This window comes from Notamacropus eugenii, chromosome 2, assembly GCF_028372415.1.
Source record: "Notamacropus eugenii isolate mMacEug1 chromosome 2, mMacEug1.pri_v2, whole genome shotgun sequence".
Taxonomy (NCBI): Eukaryota; Metazoa; Chordata; class Mammalia; order Diprotodontia; family Macropodidae; genus Notamacropus; species Notamacropus eugenii.
In genome coordinates, this window is record NC_092873.1 from 104,256,016 (window position 1) to 104,275,849 (window position 19,834).

Consider the following 19,834-nt stretch of genomic DNA (forward strand, 5'->3'; position numbering starts at 1 on the left):
TGCTCTGGGCTCAGGGAAAGACACAGCAGAGCAGTGAAGGGTTTAAAAGATCACAGGTTTTCAGGGAGGAAAAAACCTAGTTCATCCTTTTCGTTTTTGATATTGATAATTTGCTTTTCTTCTTTCTTTTTTAAAATCAAATGGACCAAAAGTTTACCAATTTTATCGGTTTTGTCATGAAACCAACATTTAGTTTTATTTATTGCTTCAATAGTTTTCTTAATTCAGTTTTATTCATCTCTCCTTTGTTTTTCAGTATTTCTAATTTGTTATTGACTTGGGAATTTTTGATTGTTTCCTTTTCTAGCTTTTTCAGTTGCATGCCCAATTCATTGATCTCCTCTTTCTCTATTTTATTCATATAAAATTACCCCAAAGAACTGCTTTCAAAGCACCCCAGAAGGTTTAGTAAATTGTCTCATTATTGTCATTCTCTTGAATGAAGTTATTTATTGTTTCTTTGATTTTCTGTGAAACCCTCACATTCTTTAGGATTTGATTATTTAGTTTCCAAATAATATTTGGTCTATCTTTCCAAGGCCTTCAATTATATATGATTTTTATTGCATTATGATCTGAAAAGGATGCATTGAATATCTCTGCTTTTCTATACTGGATTGTAAGGTTTTTAATGCCCTAGGGCATGGTCAATTTTTGTATATGTGACATATACCATTGAGAAAAACGTATATTCCTCTCTATCCCCATTCAATTTTCTCCAGAGATTTACCATATCTACCTTATCCAGAGATCTGTTCACCTCTTAACTTCTTTCTTTTTCGAGGTTAGATTTATCAAGTTTAGAGAGGCAGAGTTGAAGGTTCCTCACTAGTAAAGTTTTGCTGTCTATTTCTTCTTGTATCTCCCTTAACTTCTCCTCTAAGAATTTCGATGGTATGGCACTCAGAGCATACAGGTTTAGTAATGATATTTCTTCATTGTCTGTGGTGCCTTTTAGCAGGATTTAATTTCCCTCCTCATCTCTTTTGATTACATTTATTTCTGCTTTTGCTTAGTCTGAGATTAGGATTGCTACCCCTGCTTTCTTTTATATCAGCTGAATCATTATCATAATATATTCTCCTCCAATCTTTTACTTTTTTCCTGTGTGTATCCCCCTGTTTCAAATGTGTTTTTTGTAGACAACATATGCTTAGATTACAGTTTTTATCCTTTCTACTCTCTGCCTACATTTTATGAAAGAGTTCATCACATTCACATTCACAATTATTATATCCATCCGTGTCTTTCCCTCCATCCCATTCCTGCCATTTATGCTTTTAGTTCTCCCCTCCACAATAACTTTAATTTTTGACAAACACCTCCTTTCTATCAGTCCACCCCCCTTTTATTCTCCTTTTTCTTTACTTCTTCATCCCCCCATTTTCCCTCCCCTCCCTTTCCTTTCCCCTTTCTGCTCCTATTACCTAAAGGGCAAGTTAGATTTCTGTACTTATCTGAGTTTATTGTTTCCTTCTTGAACCAAATTAAATGCAAGCAAATCTCAAACAGAGCTTTTCTCACTCCTCTTTTTTGCTCTCCTGTAAGATGTTTTTGTCCCTCTTCCTGTGAAGTCACTTAACTTTTTCTGCCTCTTCCTTTGTGCCTCTCCTGTTACAACACTTTGACACCCTTTAAACACATTTTTTTCATTATATCATCTAATTCATACCCACTCCCGCTGTCTATGTATACCCCTTTTATATCATAATAAATATATAATTCTCAAGATGAAGTATTATCATCCCTTCTAGAGATGTAAACATTTTGCCCATATTAAATAACAAGTTTGTTTATTCCCCTGGTTTACCTTTTCATGACTTTTTTTAAGACTTGTATTTGAAGATCACATTCTCTATTGAGCTCTGGTCGTTTTTATCAGGAAATTTCTTATTTCATTGAATGTCCATCTCCTTCCCTGAAATATTATGCTCACTTTTCCTTGGTAACTGATCCTTAGTTGTAGTCTCCTTTGCCTTATGGAATATCATATTTAAATACCTCCAATCTTTTAATGTAGAAGTTGGAAGGTCCTGTGTGATCGTGTTTGTAGTCCCTCGATATTTAAACTGTTTTTTACTGGCTGCTTGCAGTATTTTCCCCTTAACTTGATAGTTCTGGAATTTAGAAACAATATTTCTTGATGTTTTCACTTTGAGATCTCTTTCAGGAGGTGATCCACAGATTCTTTCAATTACTATTTTGCCCTCTGGATCCAGGACCTCAGGGCAGTTTTCCTTGACAGTTCCTTGGACAATATCTTCCAGGCTATATTTTTCATCATGGTTTTCTGGTAGACCCACAATTTTTAGATTTTTTATCCTGGATCTATTTTCCAGAACAATTGTTTACCCAATGAGATATTTAACCCTGTCTTCTATTTTTTCATTCTTTAGATTCTGTTTGATTGATTCTTGATGTCTTATAGAGTCATTAGCTTCTCCTTGCTCAATTCTGATATTTAATATATTGTTTCCTTCAATTAAGTTTACATCTCTTTTTCCGTTTGTCCAATTGTTCCAGTTATGTTTTGTATCTCATTATCCATTTGCCCAATATTCCTTTTAAATTCTTCCATGGAATCTTCTTTCACATTTTTATTGTCATTGGCCATTTTTTCTTTTACCTCTCTAAATTGGCTTTTTAGATCCTTCTTGAGCTCCTCCATGAAAGCTCTTTGGCCTTGAGACCAGTTTATATTCCCTTCTGAAGTTTCATATGGGTGCATAGTCTCAATGTTGACCTCTTCTTTATTTGTATTTTCGTCTTTGTCCCATTGTAAGTTTCTATGGCTTTTCCTTTCTGGTCTGCTTCTTACTCATAATGATTGCTTTTTCCCTGAATTTCAAAGTGGGTCTCTGCTTCTGGGGGCATAGAGAACAGAGTTCAACTCTGTTCTACCTTTCTTGTGCTGAAAAATTGAGGCTTTGTGTGTGGTGGCCTCCAGTTCTTTCAGCTAGAAGTTAGAATACTGCAGCTTACCTGATGCTGAGCTGACTGGTGTGCCAAAGTAGAGGCCAGGTGAAGTGTTTCTGAGTTTCCCCAGAATTTCCCTGGAACCTGCTGTGTAACGTGTGGTGGAGGAGTGGTCTTGCCACAGAAATTCTCCTCCCGTAAACTAGAGTACAGGTAGGCTCAGCAATTGGTCAAGGCTCTTTCTGCCCAATTCCCCTGGCTATGCTAAGGCACACCTGGAATCCTGGCCTATATGGACTCTACCCTCACTGAGGCCCAGGATCTCTTCCTAGCTCACTGAGGTGGGGCTGTCTTGGATAGCTAGAGTTTTGCCCTGGTCTGCTTCAGCCACAGCAAGAGGGAATCTCCTTCACAATCTCCCTAGCCTCCCGAGCTGAGAGACTCTTTACCCCTTTGGGTGACTCCACTATTTCAAGATTTTTCCTGGGGAAATATTTCTCTGGGATTTTCATGGTCCACAAAGGGAAGGTATGAGGACTGACAGTTCACTTCACCATCTTGGCTCCTGGAAGTTCAGATCTTTTCAAATTTTATTTAACAAATATTGGTTGGTTGAATTACATTTTGAAAGTGGCTCAGTGTCTCTAAAGCTTCTAAATGGCTCCCAGTTCAGCCTCTCTACTTTTTAGCATGAATGTTTTCTCTGCTTCAGAATTTGGAAAACTATAGCCCTTGGGGCATCAAGGTTTCAAATGTACAAAAGGGAGATGCACTAGTCAGTTGTATCATTTTTCCAGTGATAACCTACCCTCATGAAGGTAGTAAAAAAAGGTCATGGAGGAAGTATGAAAGAAAGATGGATGGGTCCTCTTGGTAACCTCAGAATGTCCAAAGACTTACAGTTATTGCTCCAGTGTGTGGGGGTGGACCTTCTGTAGAGTATCAATGGAAAAAATGCACAAGGGAAACAAGTGTGAATGGGTTATGTTTTGTGCTGATAGAAAGAAGATCAAATGGGATGAGATCATTAATGTATCAGAAAATCAAAGTACCTTCTACTGATATGGGCTCTACTGATACAAAATGTTTTCCATAGGCAACTCGTGAAGTAAAGGCAATGACTTGCCTGAGCTTTCCACAAAACCCCTCAAAATATCTTTAGATAATGACTCTAAACAAATTCCAGAGCAAAAGAACCCACAAACAGATGGAGTGAAACAATTTTGTAGCCCAAGACAACTGAGAACGTTGGCAGGCAACGTCTGTTGCACTAGGGTGAGAGAGGAGCACAGTCCAGCACGGGTCACATTGGCACACCCCAGACCCAAGCAAACCAGGAACAGGCCTTGGGAGTCACTGGACCAACAGAGGCAAGGGCTATTTCTAGAGCTCTTGGCCCACAGAGACTAAGAGGTTCAAGCAACAGATTAGAAGGAGCTTACAAAGGTCTCTTTTTGCTGCTAGGGGCAGGTCTCTGTTGCTTTGATCACACTTGGATCATGGTTGAAGTCCTTGGTGGCATTCCCAGGATGAGGAGCAGTGCTAGCATTCCTGTGCTTGGGGCCAGAGTGGAGGGGACCCCCCCTCATAGTTCCAGGGCAGAAAATAGTGCTTGTGGTCACTCACAGAGTAAAGCACAGGCCAAGAAAGTGATAAACACTTCTCCTTTAGATCATACTGCCTTGGAAGAACTGAAGAACTCTGGTGAGGAGCACTTGGGGTGGGTATTGGGTAAAATTTCCTGGTAACATTTGCATTAAGCTGGGTATGGTTGCAGTTATGGTACAGCAGATAGGCAGGACTGGTCTGGGAACCTGAAGATCTGGGTTCTAGTCCTGCCTCCATTCCAGATTTTCAGTGTGACCTTGGAAAAGTCACTTACCATGTCTGGACCTGAGATGAGATGAGACTGAGCATGAGCAGGAAGGGCAGGGGGATGTTGGCTACCTTCTCCTTGGTCAGGCCCAGGTTGCTATCAAGATTTGAGGACTGAGCTGTCCGTTAGGGCTGAGCAGTACACTATTGGACCCCCAGAGCACTTCACAGAACAGAGAAAGGTCGAGTGTCTCTTTCTGAAGGGGAAGGAGCACGTGCGATTTGTAGAGAGATACAGCCATAACTGCCAGGAGTTACTTTATCATTCACTCACACAATTTTAGATGGATGGATAAAGTATCAAGTAACTGCTGCCCATGTGGTGTCAGTTACTGGGCTAAGCCGTGGTAGGAGCTACTGTCCCTCAGTGTTGAGAACCTTGGTGGTCTTGGCTTCTGTGACTCAAGAATTTACAAGTGTTTGTATGTCTGTCTGTATGCCTTCCTTTCCCAAGAAATCGGGGTTCACAGCTAACAGGTGAGATGCTTGTGTCCAGGTGGGATCAGGCTTCTAATAGCTAAATCTCTGCCAGTGAGGCCTGAGCCTAAGAAAGGACTTGGAGACCCTTAGTGGGAAGAAGTGGTTCTTGTGGTTTCAAACCCACATGGAGACTCTTACATGAGTGTTCCATGTCCTCTGCTGGGTCCTGAGCTGATCCCTGAGCCTGTGTCCTCTGGAACTGTTGCCTCTGCTCAGCCTCCCTCTCATGTTTGGAAACCCCTGCTTGTGCCCAGATCTTCAGGAGATAAGTCCTACTGACCCTTCCCTGGAATAGATCCTTCCATGTTTCTTTTAAGCAAAGGAAATGGAATATTTGCAAATCGAAAAATTTTAAGCAATAAACATATTTACACTGTTTAATAAACAAATAAACATATTTGTATAAATTTTGAAAAAGGAAGTAATAGGGAAGCACTGGAGCTTCCATTATATATCCATTATTGGGTATATGTGGGGGCCAGACATAATTTCAGAAAATATCCTCTGCAAATCTCTAAAGGATTGGTGTGGGGAGAAATGAATTAGGGAGAAAACTGGAAAGTTGATGAAATAATTATGAGGTGATGAAGACCTGAATTGGAAGGGGAAATATATAAAAGATTTTACACACACATACACCTATCCACACACACACATGCAAACAGTTATTATGTGACTTGGAGAGAATGAAAAGGGCACTGAAATTTCAGACCTGAATGATTGGAAGGATGTTGGTGCCCACATTAAGAATAATCGATTTGTGGGAAATTGTTACAAGGGATAACAGGTCAGGATCATGTTCAATGATAAAACTAGACTTGTTAAAGAAAACCAAAAAATAGAGGAGAATAAGAATTTTCTAGGTAAAACACCTGGCAGGTCACATCAGGATCTTGGCCTAATACTTGGTACTTGCCTCAATAGGTTGAGAAGTTCCTATTAGGGGATGGTACAGAAGTCCCAGGGATTATTAATAAAGACCTCTCCTACAGTAGATAAAATTAGGAATAGAGAATAAAGAAGAAACATGAGAAATGCCCTAGAGATGTATTTAGCAGAGCATAATACCTGATCATGGGAGTGGAAGAATCAAACATAACACCAGGACTTCCACAGGAGAGTCTGAGTGAATGGAGGTGGCTTTGACCAAGACAGTGAGATAATAAGTAATGTTATTACATCAAAAAAAGCATTGTGAAGAACGTATTGTGATGTGTGCCCTTTACTAACCTGGGGTAATATAAAGAGGGGCAAAAAACAGTCCCTGCTCCTGAGCTCAGGGTGTAAGGGAGGAGACAGTGCACAAACAGCTATGCAGAAATGAGCTATGCAAGATAAATTGGAGATAACCTTGGAGGGCAGGAGGACTTTGAAGGTCTTCTCATAGAAGGCAGGACATTAGCTAAGACTTGAAGTCAGGGAAGGTAGAAGAAGGAGAGGAAGAAGAATGCATCCCAGGAAGACAGACAGCCAGTGAAAATGCCAGGAGTTGTGAGGTGGAATGTCACAGAACAAAAAATCCATGAAGAACAGTAAGGCATATATGAAGACTGCAAAGTTAGGAAAAAGCTAGTTTATGAAGGGATGTGAGAGCTCTTACACTGATATTTGATCCTAAAGGCAATAGGGAGCCATTGGAGTTGATTGAATTGAAGGATGATATAAACTTGCTTCAAGAAGATCAATTGCATAGCTGAGTAAAAGATGAGGAGAGATGAGGGAGAGAGACTAGGCATCAGAGGAGAAGCTTTCAGGAGAAATAAGAAAAGTTCATTTTGGGACAAGCTGAGTTTGAAACAGTAAGAAATCCAGCTTTTGGTAGTTCGTTCCCAACAGGTTGCTAACCTCTTCTGTTGTCAGGACCTCCTTGGCAAATTTGTGAAGTATATGGACCATGTTACCACAGAAATATCTCCTCTTTGAGCATGTGCAGATGGTTACTGATGTTGAAATAAATCTGCCACAACACAACAATTGTAAACAATAAAAACTATATTTTAATATGCTCAATCACAGGTTCAAGATAAAGAAAAGAGAAAGACTGGAGTTTCTGATAAGCCTTCACGTGGAAAATTATGTCAGACAGAGAAATAAATACTTTTCCGTCTTGTAATCTCATACATTCTTACATATTGCAATGTAATATATTCTTCTGGGCTATAAAAGTGTTTTTAAGACAGATTCATAGTGCTATGCTTCTTATGTTCCTATTAACTAATTTAATTTAATAAGGATATCACGGCATCCTTCCCCCAAGGAAACATACCTGGTTGAACCGACTCAGTAGGTAAACTAAGTCAGGTTACAGATTAAATATTGATTTTGCAAAATCCTACACTTATAAAATCTATAAAGCTACATTTTAAATAAGTTATAGTGAGTTAATTGATGGAAAAACATTTGTATATCACTAAGACTGAGCGTTAGTTAACTTCATCCTCAAATAATATATTTTGGAGGTTTTAAACATGGTATATCCCCCTCCTATCATTTGATTTCTCATCTTGGCTATGTCAGAATTCTTCCCTTGGTACTATCATTGTATGACTTTTTTGTAAAGCTGCATGAGGTTAACAGGAAGCATAGTTCAGGAATCAGTCAGATATCCAATAGACACAGCATAGTAAAAGAAAATGAAAGGTTCCCATTACAGTTTTCCTTGTTTTGGTAATAGAGCAGTCTGTAATATCTGAAAGAACAAAGAGTCACACACTGCATTAGGCAAATACAAGCACCAGGAAACATGAATGGTCCATAATATTAAATAAGTTGAGAATTCCTTAGTCCAGATTGCTTCTCATAATCATTCCAAAACTCCATTTCATCAGCTTATTTCCTTTAACATCTTAGCTGTCCCATGTAGCTATCTCATCCTGGAAAACATTTTCCCTTGGAAATTCTGGAATAGCCCTCATTTCCAGGGCAGCTCTGCACAGGGCTCATCCTACTACATTTGCTTCCCTGATTCCAAGTCAGTTGCAGGGATTCCCTACATAATGTTGCTAACATTTGCTAGTGTAGAACCTAATACAATTCAGTAATTGTATTACCAATTCACCATTGGTCTTTCAATAACCAGTGAAAACCAGTTCAAGCCTTACAGAACTAATTTGATCAACAACAGAGAGAATTAGGAACCCCTCATTCACCTGAGAGTTCAGAGAATTACAGTTTTTCTTTCTTTACTTGAACCTTTCATCTGATGTGTACAATGTCAGCTACAAACTGAGGAATTGTTAAAAGGCTCTATGATGTCTTGACATGTAAAATGAAGCTGTTCTGTCTCTTAATATTGTCAGAGAAAGACTTTGAAATAGGGGGAAAATCATTTATTCTTTATGAAGTTTTTGTATGCCAAATCCATAAGTAATATTTTGAGAAATTATTACTAAAATATAATTAGAACATGTATATCCTAGAGGGAAAAGAAGAAAAAATGTTTTCGCAACAACACCAAAAAAAATCCATTTTTGACTGAAACTGAAAGATAATTGGTGCTTTTTTCTACTTTTTCATTCCTCTTCTTAATTACCTTCTGGATTAAAAAAAAATAAAAATATATTATTCACGAAGGTAATGTTTACTTGTACTATTGTCATTGTTTTTTAATAGGAGCAATTAGAAGTCAATTGCACATATGTATACATTCTATTTCTGAGAAAAGAGGCTTCTTGCTTTCCCAAAAGTAAAGATTGCATGAAAGAAAACTTTTATGTCTTGATCATATCATGCCTTTCTCCTAGCCCCAATTTGAGGATATACATATGCATATATCACCACTTCATCTAGAAAAGAGAAGGTATCGTGTAAACCTGATACTACTCATGTCCACATAATCATTAACAAGGGCATAGAAGGCAAGACTAACAACTTATTTAGGACAGAAACTTGAAAGAAATAATAATCACAAATTTTGAATAACTATATATGTATATATATTAAGCTCTTTTATACTTGCATCCCATTATAGTGAGCTAGAGGTTTCAGTTCTGCAACAAGAAGATTCATTATCTTAAAATTTTTTTTTATTGTTTACCTGTCACTCTTATAGATATTTGCTATGAAAGGAAGAAATAGGGAAATGGTTGTAACATTTCCAACACTGTCTCTTCAAGGGCATGGATTAACCTAATATAAGTGTAATAGAATAAAATTTTCCTAGCTCCGTCTGATTCCAGGTAAGAGTCATAGTTAGACTTTTTAAAGCAAATAATCAATTCTTCTGTAAAGTTCCACATTATTCACAGGTTATCACAGGCAGGCTCATCATGAAGCAGGAGGGAAAATTTCCTTTTCAGAGAGGAATCAGAATAATGGAGAAACTAACTCAAGACGATCCTGTTATTATCTTTGAAAGGCCATTTCACCTTACCCAGATGTATTCACCCACATGCTACAATTCTCAGACTGCGCTCCTTTTGAGCACTACATGGCACTTCCCTTGAATGATGATTTATAGATTTCATGATAGTTTAGACAATTAAGCTACAGCCAAAACCCAGAATAATATCAAATACAGTCCTAAGAAATTTTACCTCAAATAGTGTGTTGGCTATGCACAGTTTATGCTAAGTTTAGTTATTAACATTATTTTTCCTCATGTTGCTCCTATAAAAGTTAACAGTAGGCACATACAAATTCTTACCTTACTCTACCTTTCCACTTCAAATCCATCCTGGAGCAGATATCAAGAAACAGATAAGAAAACAATCTCATTCTGTAATTATACACACACAGTGACTACATGATGGTTTACTCAAAAGCCAGAACAAAGTCGGCCACTTTGTAAAGCTTCAAGGCTGACAGACATCCATATATGAAGGTGTAACATATCAACCTCTAAGGCAAAAATAAAGCTTAACCTCATTGGGACCTGCCCCTTTAAATCTGTAAGCTTATGGGTGCTCCAGTGAAAGCTTGCAGGATCCATGTCCCATTTGCCCCTTTTTTCAACTATCTGACCTGGGAGAGGTGTATAGAGCCACCCCATCCTTGCCTTGGATAGATACAGGGGCCACCCTGTTGGTTTTAGATCCTTGAAGATTCCCCATCCCTCTTCCTTGGAATAATGATAGCCTCTCCATGATGCAGGCTTTCTAACAAGCACCTCCAAGCTTTCAGACTTCCCCTCTCCCTATCATTTGTATTTGTCTATGTCTGTCTCTGTGTTACAGTGTCATTTTTGTGCTGTGAGCCAGATGTTATTATCTTGAAAGATATAAAATGCAATGAGCTAGAGAAACTTCTAAAGGCTGTAACTGGAGAAGACAATGGAGATGATTAATAAAATTTCTTGATATTTTGAGGTCATACCTGGAAACAGGACAAATTAGATCATTTTAAAAAGAAAAAAAAACTGTAAGACTTTTTTTTTTGTGATTTCAACTCTGACCAAGTTCAGACTTCAGGAAAAAGTTAGTATAACTAATCTATCTTAGCACATTCCAGAGGTTTTGAGATTTATAATTAAGGAGTTGGGAAATTAATCATTTTAATATTGCAGAAGAAAACTTCTTTAACTTTGGGATAGTTCCAGGAATTCACCCCTTGCTGAAACACCTTCTCATAATCCTGATCACTCAACATTTCCCACTCTCTCCCCAGTGTCAAGAGTGAACATTAGTAAGGGTAATGCAAACAAACTTATGTTTTCCCTGTTAATTGCTCTCACCCTAGATCATATTAAGAAAAGAGAGTACTAGAGAATTGTAGGCAAAATCTGAATCACTCACCTGATGGAAGAAAGAGGGAAGCACCCACACTGGAAGCTTCAATGGCACTGGCCCCAATGGCCCTCTGCCTCTGGGCACCCTGCAGTCCACCACTCTGGGCAAAGCCTGGGAGTATCAACCAGATGCAGTACATTCTGCCCACTCTGCCCCAGGAGCCTCTAGTGGTCCCAGCTCCAGCAGCATCTGCAGTTGTTGGGAGGGGGAAAGTCAACAGATTAGCCCCCATAACCACATTCCCTAAGCCTTGCCAAAAAGAATTCTCTGCTGCTGTTGCATAAATGTATTAGCTGTGTAATTGATGGCAAGTTATTTTATCTCAGTTTGCCCCATTTCCTGATTTGTAAAGGAAAAAAATAATAATTGTTATGGGCTCAGAATATATAATTATTGTAAAGTGCTTAACACAATAACTGGCATGTGCTAGACATGACATTATTTTTTTTTATAGTTTTATTTATTTTTAGATTTTGACATTCATTTCCACAAAATTTTGAGTTCTAATTTTTCTCCCCATCTTTACCCTCCCTGCACCCCATAACACCTTGCATTCTGATTACCCCTTCCCTCAATGTGCCCTCCCTTCTATGACACCCCACCCTTCCCTTATCCCCATCTTCTCTCTTTTCTTGTAGGACAAGATAGATTTCTTTACCCCAGTTTTCAACGTTCATTTCTAATACTTTGAATTTCAGTTTCTCTCCCTTACTTTCTCCCCACCCACCACCACTGAAAAGGCAAGCAATTCAATACAGGCTATATATGTGTTGTTTCACAAAAGACTTCCATAGTAGTCATGTTGTATAAGACTAACTCTGTTTCTTTCCATCCTTCCCTGTCCCCTATTTATTATATTCTCTCATTTGACCTTGACCCTTCCCAAAGGTGTTTACTTCTAATAACTGCCTTCTCCCATTTGCCCTCCCTTCTATCATCCCCCTCACCCCACTTGTCCCCTTCTCCCCTACTTTCCTATAGTGTAAGATAGATTTTCATGCCAAATTGAGTGAGCATGGTATTCCCTCATTAAGCCATATGTGAAGACAGTAAACTTCACTCTTCACCTCTCACCTCCCCCCTTTTCTCCTCCATTGAGAAAGATCTTTCTTATCTTTTTTATGAATGATAATTTGCCCCATTCCATTTTTCCCTTTCTCCTCCTAATATATTCCTCCTTCACCCTTTAATTTTATTTTTTATACATAATCCCTTCTGATTCAATTCAACTTATGTTCTCTGTCTATATGTTTATGTGTGTGTGGGTGTGCATGTGTGTGCATACTCCCTCCACCTACCCAAATATTGAGAAAAGTCCCAATACTTTTATATAAATATTATAATTTATACAAATATTATAATACAAATATTATATTTCCTTGTCAGAATGTAGACTTCAGCTTTAAAGTCCATTATGATTTCTCCTTCCTGTTTACCTTTTCATGCTTCTCTTGATTATTCCATTTGACAGTCAAATTTTCTCTTCAGTTCTGGTCTTTTCATCAAGAATGCTTGAAATCCTCTATATCACTGAATGACCATTTTTCCCCTGAAGTATTATACTCAGTTTTTCTGGGTAGGTGATTCTTGGTTTTAATCCCATTTCCTTTGATGTCTAGAATATCCTATGCCCAGTCCTGTGATCCCTTAATGTAGAAGCTGCCAGGTCCTGATTGTATTTCCACAATATTCAAATTGTTTCTTTCTAGCTGCTTCAAATATTTTCTCCTTGACCTGGGAACTCTAAAATTTGGTCACAATATTCCTAGTAGTTTCTCTTTTTGGATCTCTTTCTGGAGGTGATCGGTGGATTCTTTCAAGATTTATTTTATCCTCTGGTTCTAGAATATCAGTGCAATTTTGCTTGATAATTTTCATAAAAGACAATAACTAGGCTGTTTTTTTGATCATGGCTTTCAAGTACTCCCATAATTTTAAATTGTCTCTCCTGGCTTTATTTTTTAGGTCAGTTGTTTTTCCAATGAGATATTTCACATTATTTTCTATTTTTTCAATCCTTTGGTTTTGTTTTGTAACTTCTTGTTTTATTGTATAGTCATTAGCTTCCCTGAACTCCATTTTCATTTTTAAAGAACTATTTTCTTCAGTGACCTTTTGAACCTCCTTTCCCATTTGGCTAATTATGCTTTCTAAAACCTTCTTCTTATCATTGGCTTTTTGGATCTCTTTTTCCAATTGAGTTAGCCTATTTTTAAAAGTGTTATTTTCCTCAGCATTTTTTTGGGTTTCCTTTAGTAAGCTGCTGACTCACTTTTCAAGCTCTTCCATGGCCTGAGCCCATTGTATATTCACTTTGGAGGTACTCGATGCAGAAGCCTTGACTTCCTCTGACAGTATGCACTGTTCTTCTTCATCCAAAAGGATGGAAGATAGCAACCTTCTATGGTCTTATTTTTCCCCCCTTTTTCGGGGCATTTTCGCAGCCAGTTGCTTAGCTTCTGAATCCTTTGTCAAGAGGAGGGTCCTAGCGCTCCTTCTCACCCCAGGACCATGCTCAGGGCTGAGTTTCAGATCAGCTGCTTAATTCCCCCAGGAGCTTTAGGCCAAGTGCTTCACAAATGGATGCCTACTGCTGCTGCCACCCCTGCTACTGCCACCACTAATGCTGCCACCTCCTGGGGCCAGTGCTGGGGGTGGGGGGAGCATGCTCCCCTCTTGCCCAGTTGGGAATTTCCCCTCACTGATCTTTCAAGTTTTCTTTGGCACTTGTTGATTGAGGGATCTGAGACCCTACCTGCTGGGAATTCTGCCCCAGAGGCCAGTTCTGGTCCTGTTCCTTCCAGTGCGCATAGCCAGGACTGGGCTCCCTCCGCTGGGATAAGCTGTTCCTGTTGGCCTTCCAGGTTGCTTTTGACTGGAAATCTCTTTCATTCCGTCATTCTCTGACTTCTGCTGCTCTAAAATTTGTTGAGAGTCATTTTTTAGAGGTATTTTATGGGCTGTAGGGGAAGCACTATAGTATCTGCATCTTTCTACTCCACCATCTTGGTTCTGCCTCACAACATTATTATTATCCTTCTGGTTTAATCAAATTTTTTTTCTCAACTGATAACTTTAAGTTAGTTTTAAAATGACAAAGATAATGAGAACAATAATTTCTCTGTGTGATAATTTGGAAATGCAATTGATGCCATTTGAAGTTTCTTATGTTATTATTGTATTGCTAAAATTCTCGTACTGTAAAATTTGTGAAACCATTTTGTGGCAGAAATGGTTTTAGACAATGTAACTACTAGTCTGGATTTTATCGCATATGAATGGGACTTTCAAAAGGATGTGATAAAAAGTAGTTTGAAAAGTGTTAAATATTTAATGAAGTATATTTAGTTACGAACAAATAATGATAATGATAATCATGATGATGATATTTAGTATAATAGCAAATTTCAATTTGAAAATCTTGGCTATCATGAAGGTATCCAGAATATATTTATTTTCTTAATTTGTAGTGATATATTTAAAAATAAAAGAAGGAAAATTTATTGAGTAATATTTTAAAGGTCTTTTAAACTTTGTTATTCTGATAATGCTAATTTAATTGGGTATGTTGTCTTTGGCTTATAGAAACTGAATTCCCTCTCTATCATAAACTGTCCTTTGACTAGAAGGAGGTAATTAGAGATTTTGTGATAACCAGTAATGCCATGGTAAGTAGGAATTTAGTTTGTTATAGTACTTTGTGGATTAATTTGTATTAAGCACATTTTAAACCAACTTAGTTTTGATAAATTATCGTTTTAAAGATTTATTTTTGTTTTAAGATGGAAAAGAGAGAGATCTATCATTTTAGTAGTTTGCAACTAATTTACTCCATAAAGATTTAATGATTATTCCTTTTAATGTCGGGATAATTTTTTGATTGTTTTTAAGAAAGGGAAGTTGTTTTAGGAAGAAATGCTTCCCAAAATTCTTTTGTGTGATTTTTAGGCCTACTAAACTTTCATTTGCAAGGTAATTTATGGTTAAATTACTGTAATGAGTTTTAAGTAGAAGGAATCTTTCTGTTTGATCTGAATTTGTAGTCATTCCATAACTTAAGCAAGTTAAATGAGTGTTTGTGTGTCATGTGTGTAAGATTAGTTTCCTGAAGAATCTCATTCTTTCAGCATAATGAGTATAATCAGAGGACAAGCAAGCTTTTGAAACAAGAATATAAGTCTATCAACTTGTGAGCTTAAAGTCAGAAACCACTTCAGTACAAACAGTATAAAACGTTATGTTAGTGAAGAATAGTAACTTATAAGCTACATCCTATGTTATCATAATGGGAAATCCAATTTTTCTTATTTCTGTTATTTAATCTGGAATTAAAACATGCAGAAATGTATGCAAATTAATCAAGTCTTGGCTTAAAGATTGTCCAATTGTTTGAAGGGATTCTGAGAGCAGTAGTATTTTTCTGTAATGAAATGTCTGATTATTGGAACACCCTATACAAAACTTATTGGGACTGTAGTTTATTATTGTTTTGATCTTTGATTACATGGATAGATGATAGATTTATCATGAAGTCAATAATAGAAAATGGTATGCCCTGAAGGCTGAGGACTGCAAAACTGGATGTCTGTGTCTGGGAAAAGATTTGGGGACAATCTTCAGCACTGTCTAAATATGATACTCCTGACTCTATTTCCCAGTTTTGCTAATTCTTTTCTAAAAAGGAAAATTCCCGACCTGGTTAACTTGAGCATTCTTTTAATGTCTTGCGACTACATGATTGCCTGTCAGATATAACTCATACCTGGAATCAAAATCAGAGGTAAGGAATTTTTTGCCTTCTGTCATGCTGTGACTTTGTTATAACTGTGTCTTAGTTGTTATTTTTTTGTAGCAAATTTGTATAATTGATCTTTGTATGTATTTATATATGCTGTGTGTTTCTTTGTTTGTGTGTGCATATGTGTGTATTATAGTCTCCTTTAGCTGGCATTTCTTTGAACTCATTCTCCAATAAACATGCAATATGCACCTGCTCTGAGGGAAATAAACAATAGCAGACAACCAATTTTTGTTTCTCCTCCTTAAGAATGAACTCTGTACAGTTGATACTTGATAATGTAGTTTTCCAGGATATATCTATATCTATATCTACATCCATATCTATATCTATATAGATGGATAGATAGATAAATGGATAGATGGATAGATCATGAAGTGAAGACATGCATTGCCAGAGTGATCTCACTGTATGGGAGGTTTCAGAGGAACATGTGGGTATCAGGCTGCCTACCAAACAGAAGGGCTCCAGAGCTGTTGGGATTACCTAACTGTTGTATGACTGTGAAACATAGACAGTATACCAGTGTCATGCCAGGAAATTGAATCACTTCCATTCTGAAGGTCACCAGCAAGATAAGGTACAGGACACTGAATCTCTTGAGCTGAATTGCCAAACATTCAAATTCTACTGCAGAGAGTGCAGCTCTGATGGGCTGGACATGTGGTTCAATACCAAGTACGTATATGCCTAAAAAGGTATTTTACAGAGAACTCACACAAAGGAAGCACTCACATGGAGGTCAGAAGAAGCAGTACAAGGACACTCAAAATCTCTCTGAAAACCTTTGGCATTGATTGTCACACATGGGAGACACTGACAGAGTACCACTCAGCATGTCATGCCCATATCAAAGAAAGCACTGTGCTCTATGAGCAAAACACAATAGAAGTAGCTCAAAAGAAATGTGACATCCACAAATTTATTGACATCTGCATTCCAAATGTTCATACAGTCTGTTTGTGCCTGACTTGAGCTGGAGTGTTCTGAAGTTCCCTTGATCAGATCAGCCACAGACACACATATTGTACATTGTGACCCTGACATAGCAATATCGTCTTGGCCCTCCTCAAGAATGAAGGACAATAACTAACAACTAACTAATTTTAAACTTCTTAAACTTGCTCCAACTCTCTGGAGCACCACTTTTCTTGGTAAAAGTCAGAAAAGTGTATTGAGAGAGGGCCGCCACCAGAAGGCTGGTTACCAGATAACAACAGTTTTGGTCACAGCAATATACAAAGACGTTCCACTAAAGCATAGCAGGGTTGTAACCAACATCATTGCCATGAAGAAACTGCCAATATTTTGAAATATAAGATCCAGATAATTATTGTATTTGGAACTAGGACTAGGAATATAGCTCTTTGCTTTTATTAGGAGGCAGGGCTTTGTGAGTTTCACAATGTAGAGACAGGTGTTAAAACCAGTTATTGGACAGCATTTTCAAATTATGGCAGAATTGTTTTTGAAAAAGCTGAACTTTGGATAACTTTAATTACTTTAAAGAAATCTTTTCCCAATTATATAGGAGACAAACTATAAGGACGATTTGAGAACAAGAAGACGGATTAGATTCATATTTAGAGTATAAATTTTTTCCAAGACTAATTGAACCAGATCCTTCAGGATCCCAAAGAAGAATGATTTCAGAAACAAATGTTTCTACAAACCAGAATCACTGAAAGCAATTCACTGAACCAAATTAACTGAAATCAACTCACTGAGCCATTCAAAAAAATGTTTACATCAGTTCAAAGATTTCCTTGTTGGCAGTGGCAATAATATTTTGAAATAAATAACTGAGTCAGTAATCAGAAAGAATAAGATCCCCAGATGATTTCTGACCTATCCTCAATATGATGTTGAGGTATATGCTAGAGATGTGTTTTTGGAAATAGATATAATGATTCAGGGATCAATTTTAACCAGACCAGGAAGGGGACCTCTGATTAAATCATTGCACTATTTTTAACCAGATTGGAGCTACTGAGACATTTCTAAAACCTTTGACCAACTCTACCTGGCCATTTAGACTATTCTGAAGAGTCTAATTTTAGACCACCTGGTGATCACATTTGACCACTCTGGTCCTCAAAAACAATGACCACAACACAAAATTGTGTTCCTTGCTGATGTGCCTGCAAAAAATATGCATAAGAAATTTGGGCAAAAAAGAGGCATACAGAATAGGAGAAAAATGCTTTGTTCTACCTGTGAAGTTAGGTACTGCTACTGCTGAAATAAATCTACCACAATAAAAACAAAGACGTAAAAACCTAGATTTTATTATGCTTAAGGATAGGTTCAGGATGAAAATTTCCACATCTTGCATTTACTTTGTGCTGTCTCAATTTTGGTTTGCTCAAAGACCACAGTACTCTTTCTGATGTGGGCATGCCATGCTGAGTGGTCCTGTGCCAGTATCTCCTGTGTTGCACAGTCAAATCCAAAGTTCTTTAGAGAGACTTTGAGGGTGTCCTTGTATCATTTCTTCTGGCCACCATGTGGTCGCCTGCCCCATGTGAGTTCTCCATAAAATGGTCTTTTAGGTAAGCATACATTTTGCATTCAAACAATGTGGCCAGTCCATCAGAGTTGCGCTCTCTGAAGCATAGTTTGAATACTTGGCAATTCAGCTCAAGTAAGGACTTCAGCGTCTGGTACCTTACCCTCAGAATCTTCCTAAGACAAAATAAATGGAAGCTATTCAGTTTCCTGGCATGGCGCTGGTAGACTGTCTATGTTTCAGAAGCATGTAACAATGAGATCAGCACAACAGCTCTGTAGATTTTCAGTGTGGTGGTCACTCTAATACTTCTCTCCCAAACTTTTCTTCAGAGCCTCCCAAACACTGGGCTAGCTCTGGCAATGTGTGCATCAATCTCATTGTCAATGTGTACATCCTTGGAAAGTACACTACCAAGGTAAGTGAACTTATCCACAGCATTCAAAACTTCTCCATTTATTGTAACTGATGGGTTCACGTATGAATGGGGTGGTGGTGGCTGATGGAGCCACCTGTGTTTTATTGGTGTTAATTACTAGGCCAAAATTGGCACAGGCAGCAGAGAATTGGTTCATACTTTGTTGCATCTCAGCTTCAGAGGCTGCATTGAGTGCACAATCAACTGCAAACAGAAAATCATGCACAACACTCCCTCCACTTTGGTCTTGGCTTGTAGCTTTTTCAAATTGAGGTACTTGCCATCAGTACAGTAGCTGACCTTGATGCTGTGTTCATCCTCATTGAAAGCGTTTGTCAACACGGCTGAAAACATTGTGCTAAAAAGCATAGGCACAAGCACATAGTCCTCTTTCCCTCCACTGGTGACTGGGAAGGCACGAGAGCATTGTTCATTATTCAGAACCCAGGCAAAAATGCCATCATGAAATTGATGTACAATATTGATGAACTTCTCCAGGCAACCAAATTTTGATGTAATTTTCCATAAGCCCTTAAGGCTAATAATGTCAAAGGCCTAGGTCAGATCTACAAACATTGTGTACAAACCTCTGTTCTGCTCCTGGCATTTCTCCTGGAGTTGTCAGGCAGCAAACACCATATGGACTCTTCCTTGGCCCTTTCTGAAGTCACACTTGCTGTCAGTTATATGATCATCTCACAGATGAAGGATCAGCCTATTAAGGAGGACTCTAGCAAGAATTTTGCCAACAATGACTAAGAGAGAGATCCCTCTGTGTTTGTCGCAGGATAATCTATTCTCTTTACTCTTATAAAGATGGGCAAAGGAGGCATCCTTGAAATCCTGGGGGATAACCTCCTCTTGCCATATAACCTGGAAAATTTTAGTCAGTTTTTGTATGAGCAATGGTCTCCCTACTTTGTAAATCTCACCTGGAATAGAATCAGCACCAGGTGCTTTGACACATGAAAGTAGCCTAATGGCACTCAAAACCTCTTCTTCATTTGGAAGTTCAGCTAAGGAGGGATTAACTTCCACCTGAGGTAAATGGTCAATGGCCCCAGCATTGATTAATGATAGTCTGTTGAGAACACTATGGAAATATTCAGCCC

At 38.0% G+C, this 19,834-nt stretch overlaps 1 protein-coding gene across 3 annotated transcripts in view; it reads left to right on the plus strand.

The window, feature by feature from the left end:
* LOC140526159 (H-2 class II histocompatibility antigen, E-S beta chain-like) overlaps window positions 1-19,834 on the plus strand; it is a 162,787-nt gene that overhangs the window by 12,867 nt on the left and 130,086 nt on the right. The window contains exon 3 of one of the 3 annotated variants that reach the window (XM_072642138.1): window positions 14,583-14,665. In XM_072642138.1, the coding sequence (XP_072498239.1) occupies window positions 14,663-14,665 (3 nt within the window). In that variant the 5' untranslated portion in view covers window positions 14,583-14,662. Of the gene's footprint in view, window positions 1-14,581; window positions 14,666-19,834 lie in introns of those variants that run through there. The other 2 variants (XM_072642141.1, XM_072642139.1) reach the window with 2 other exon arrangements.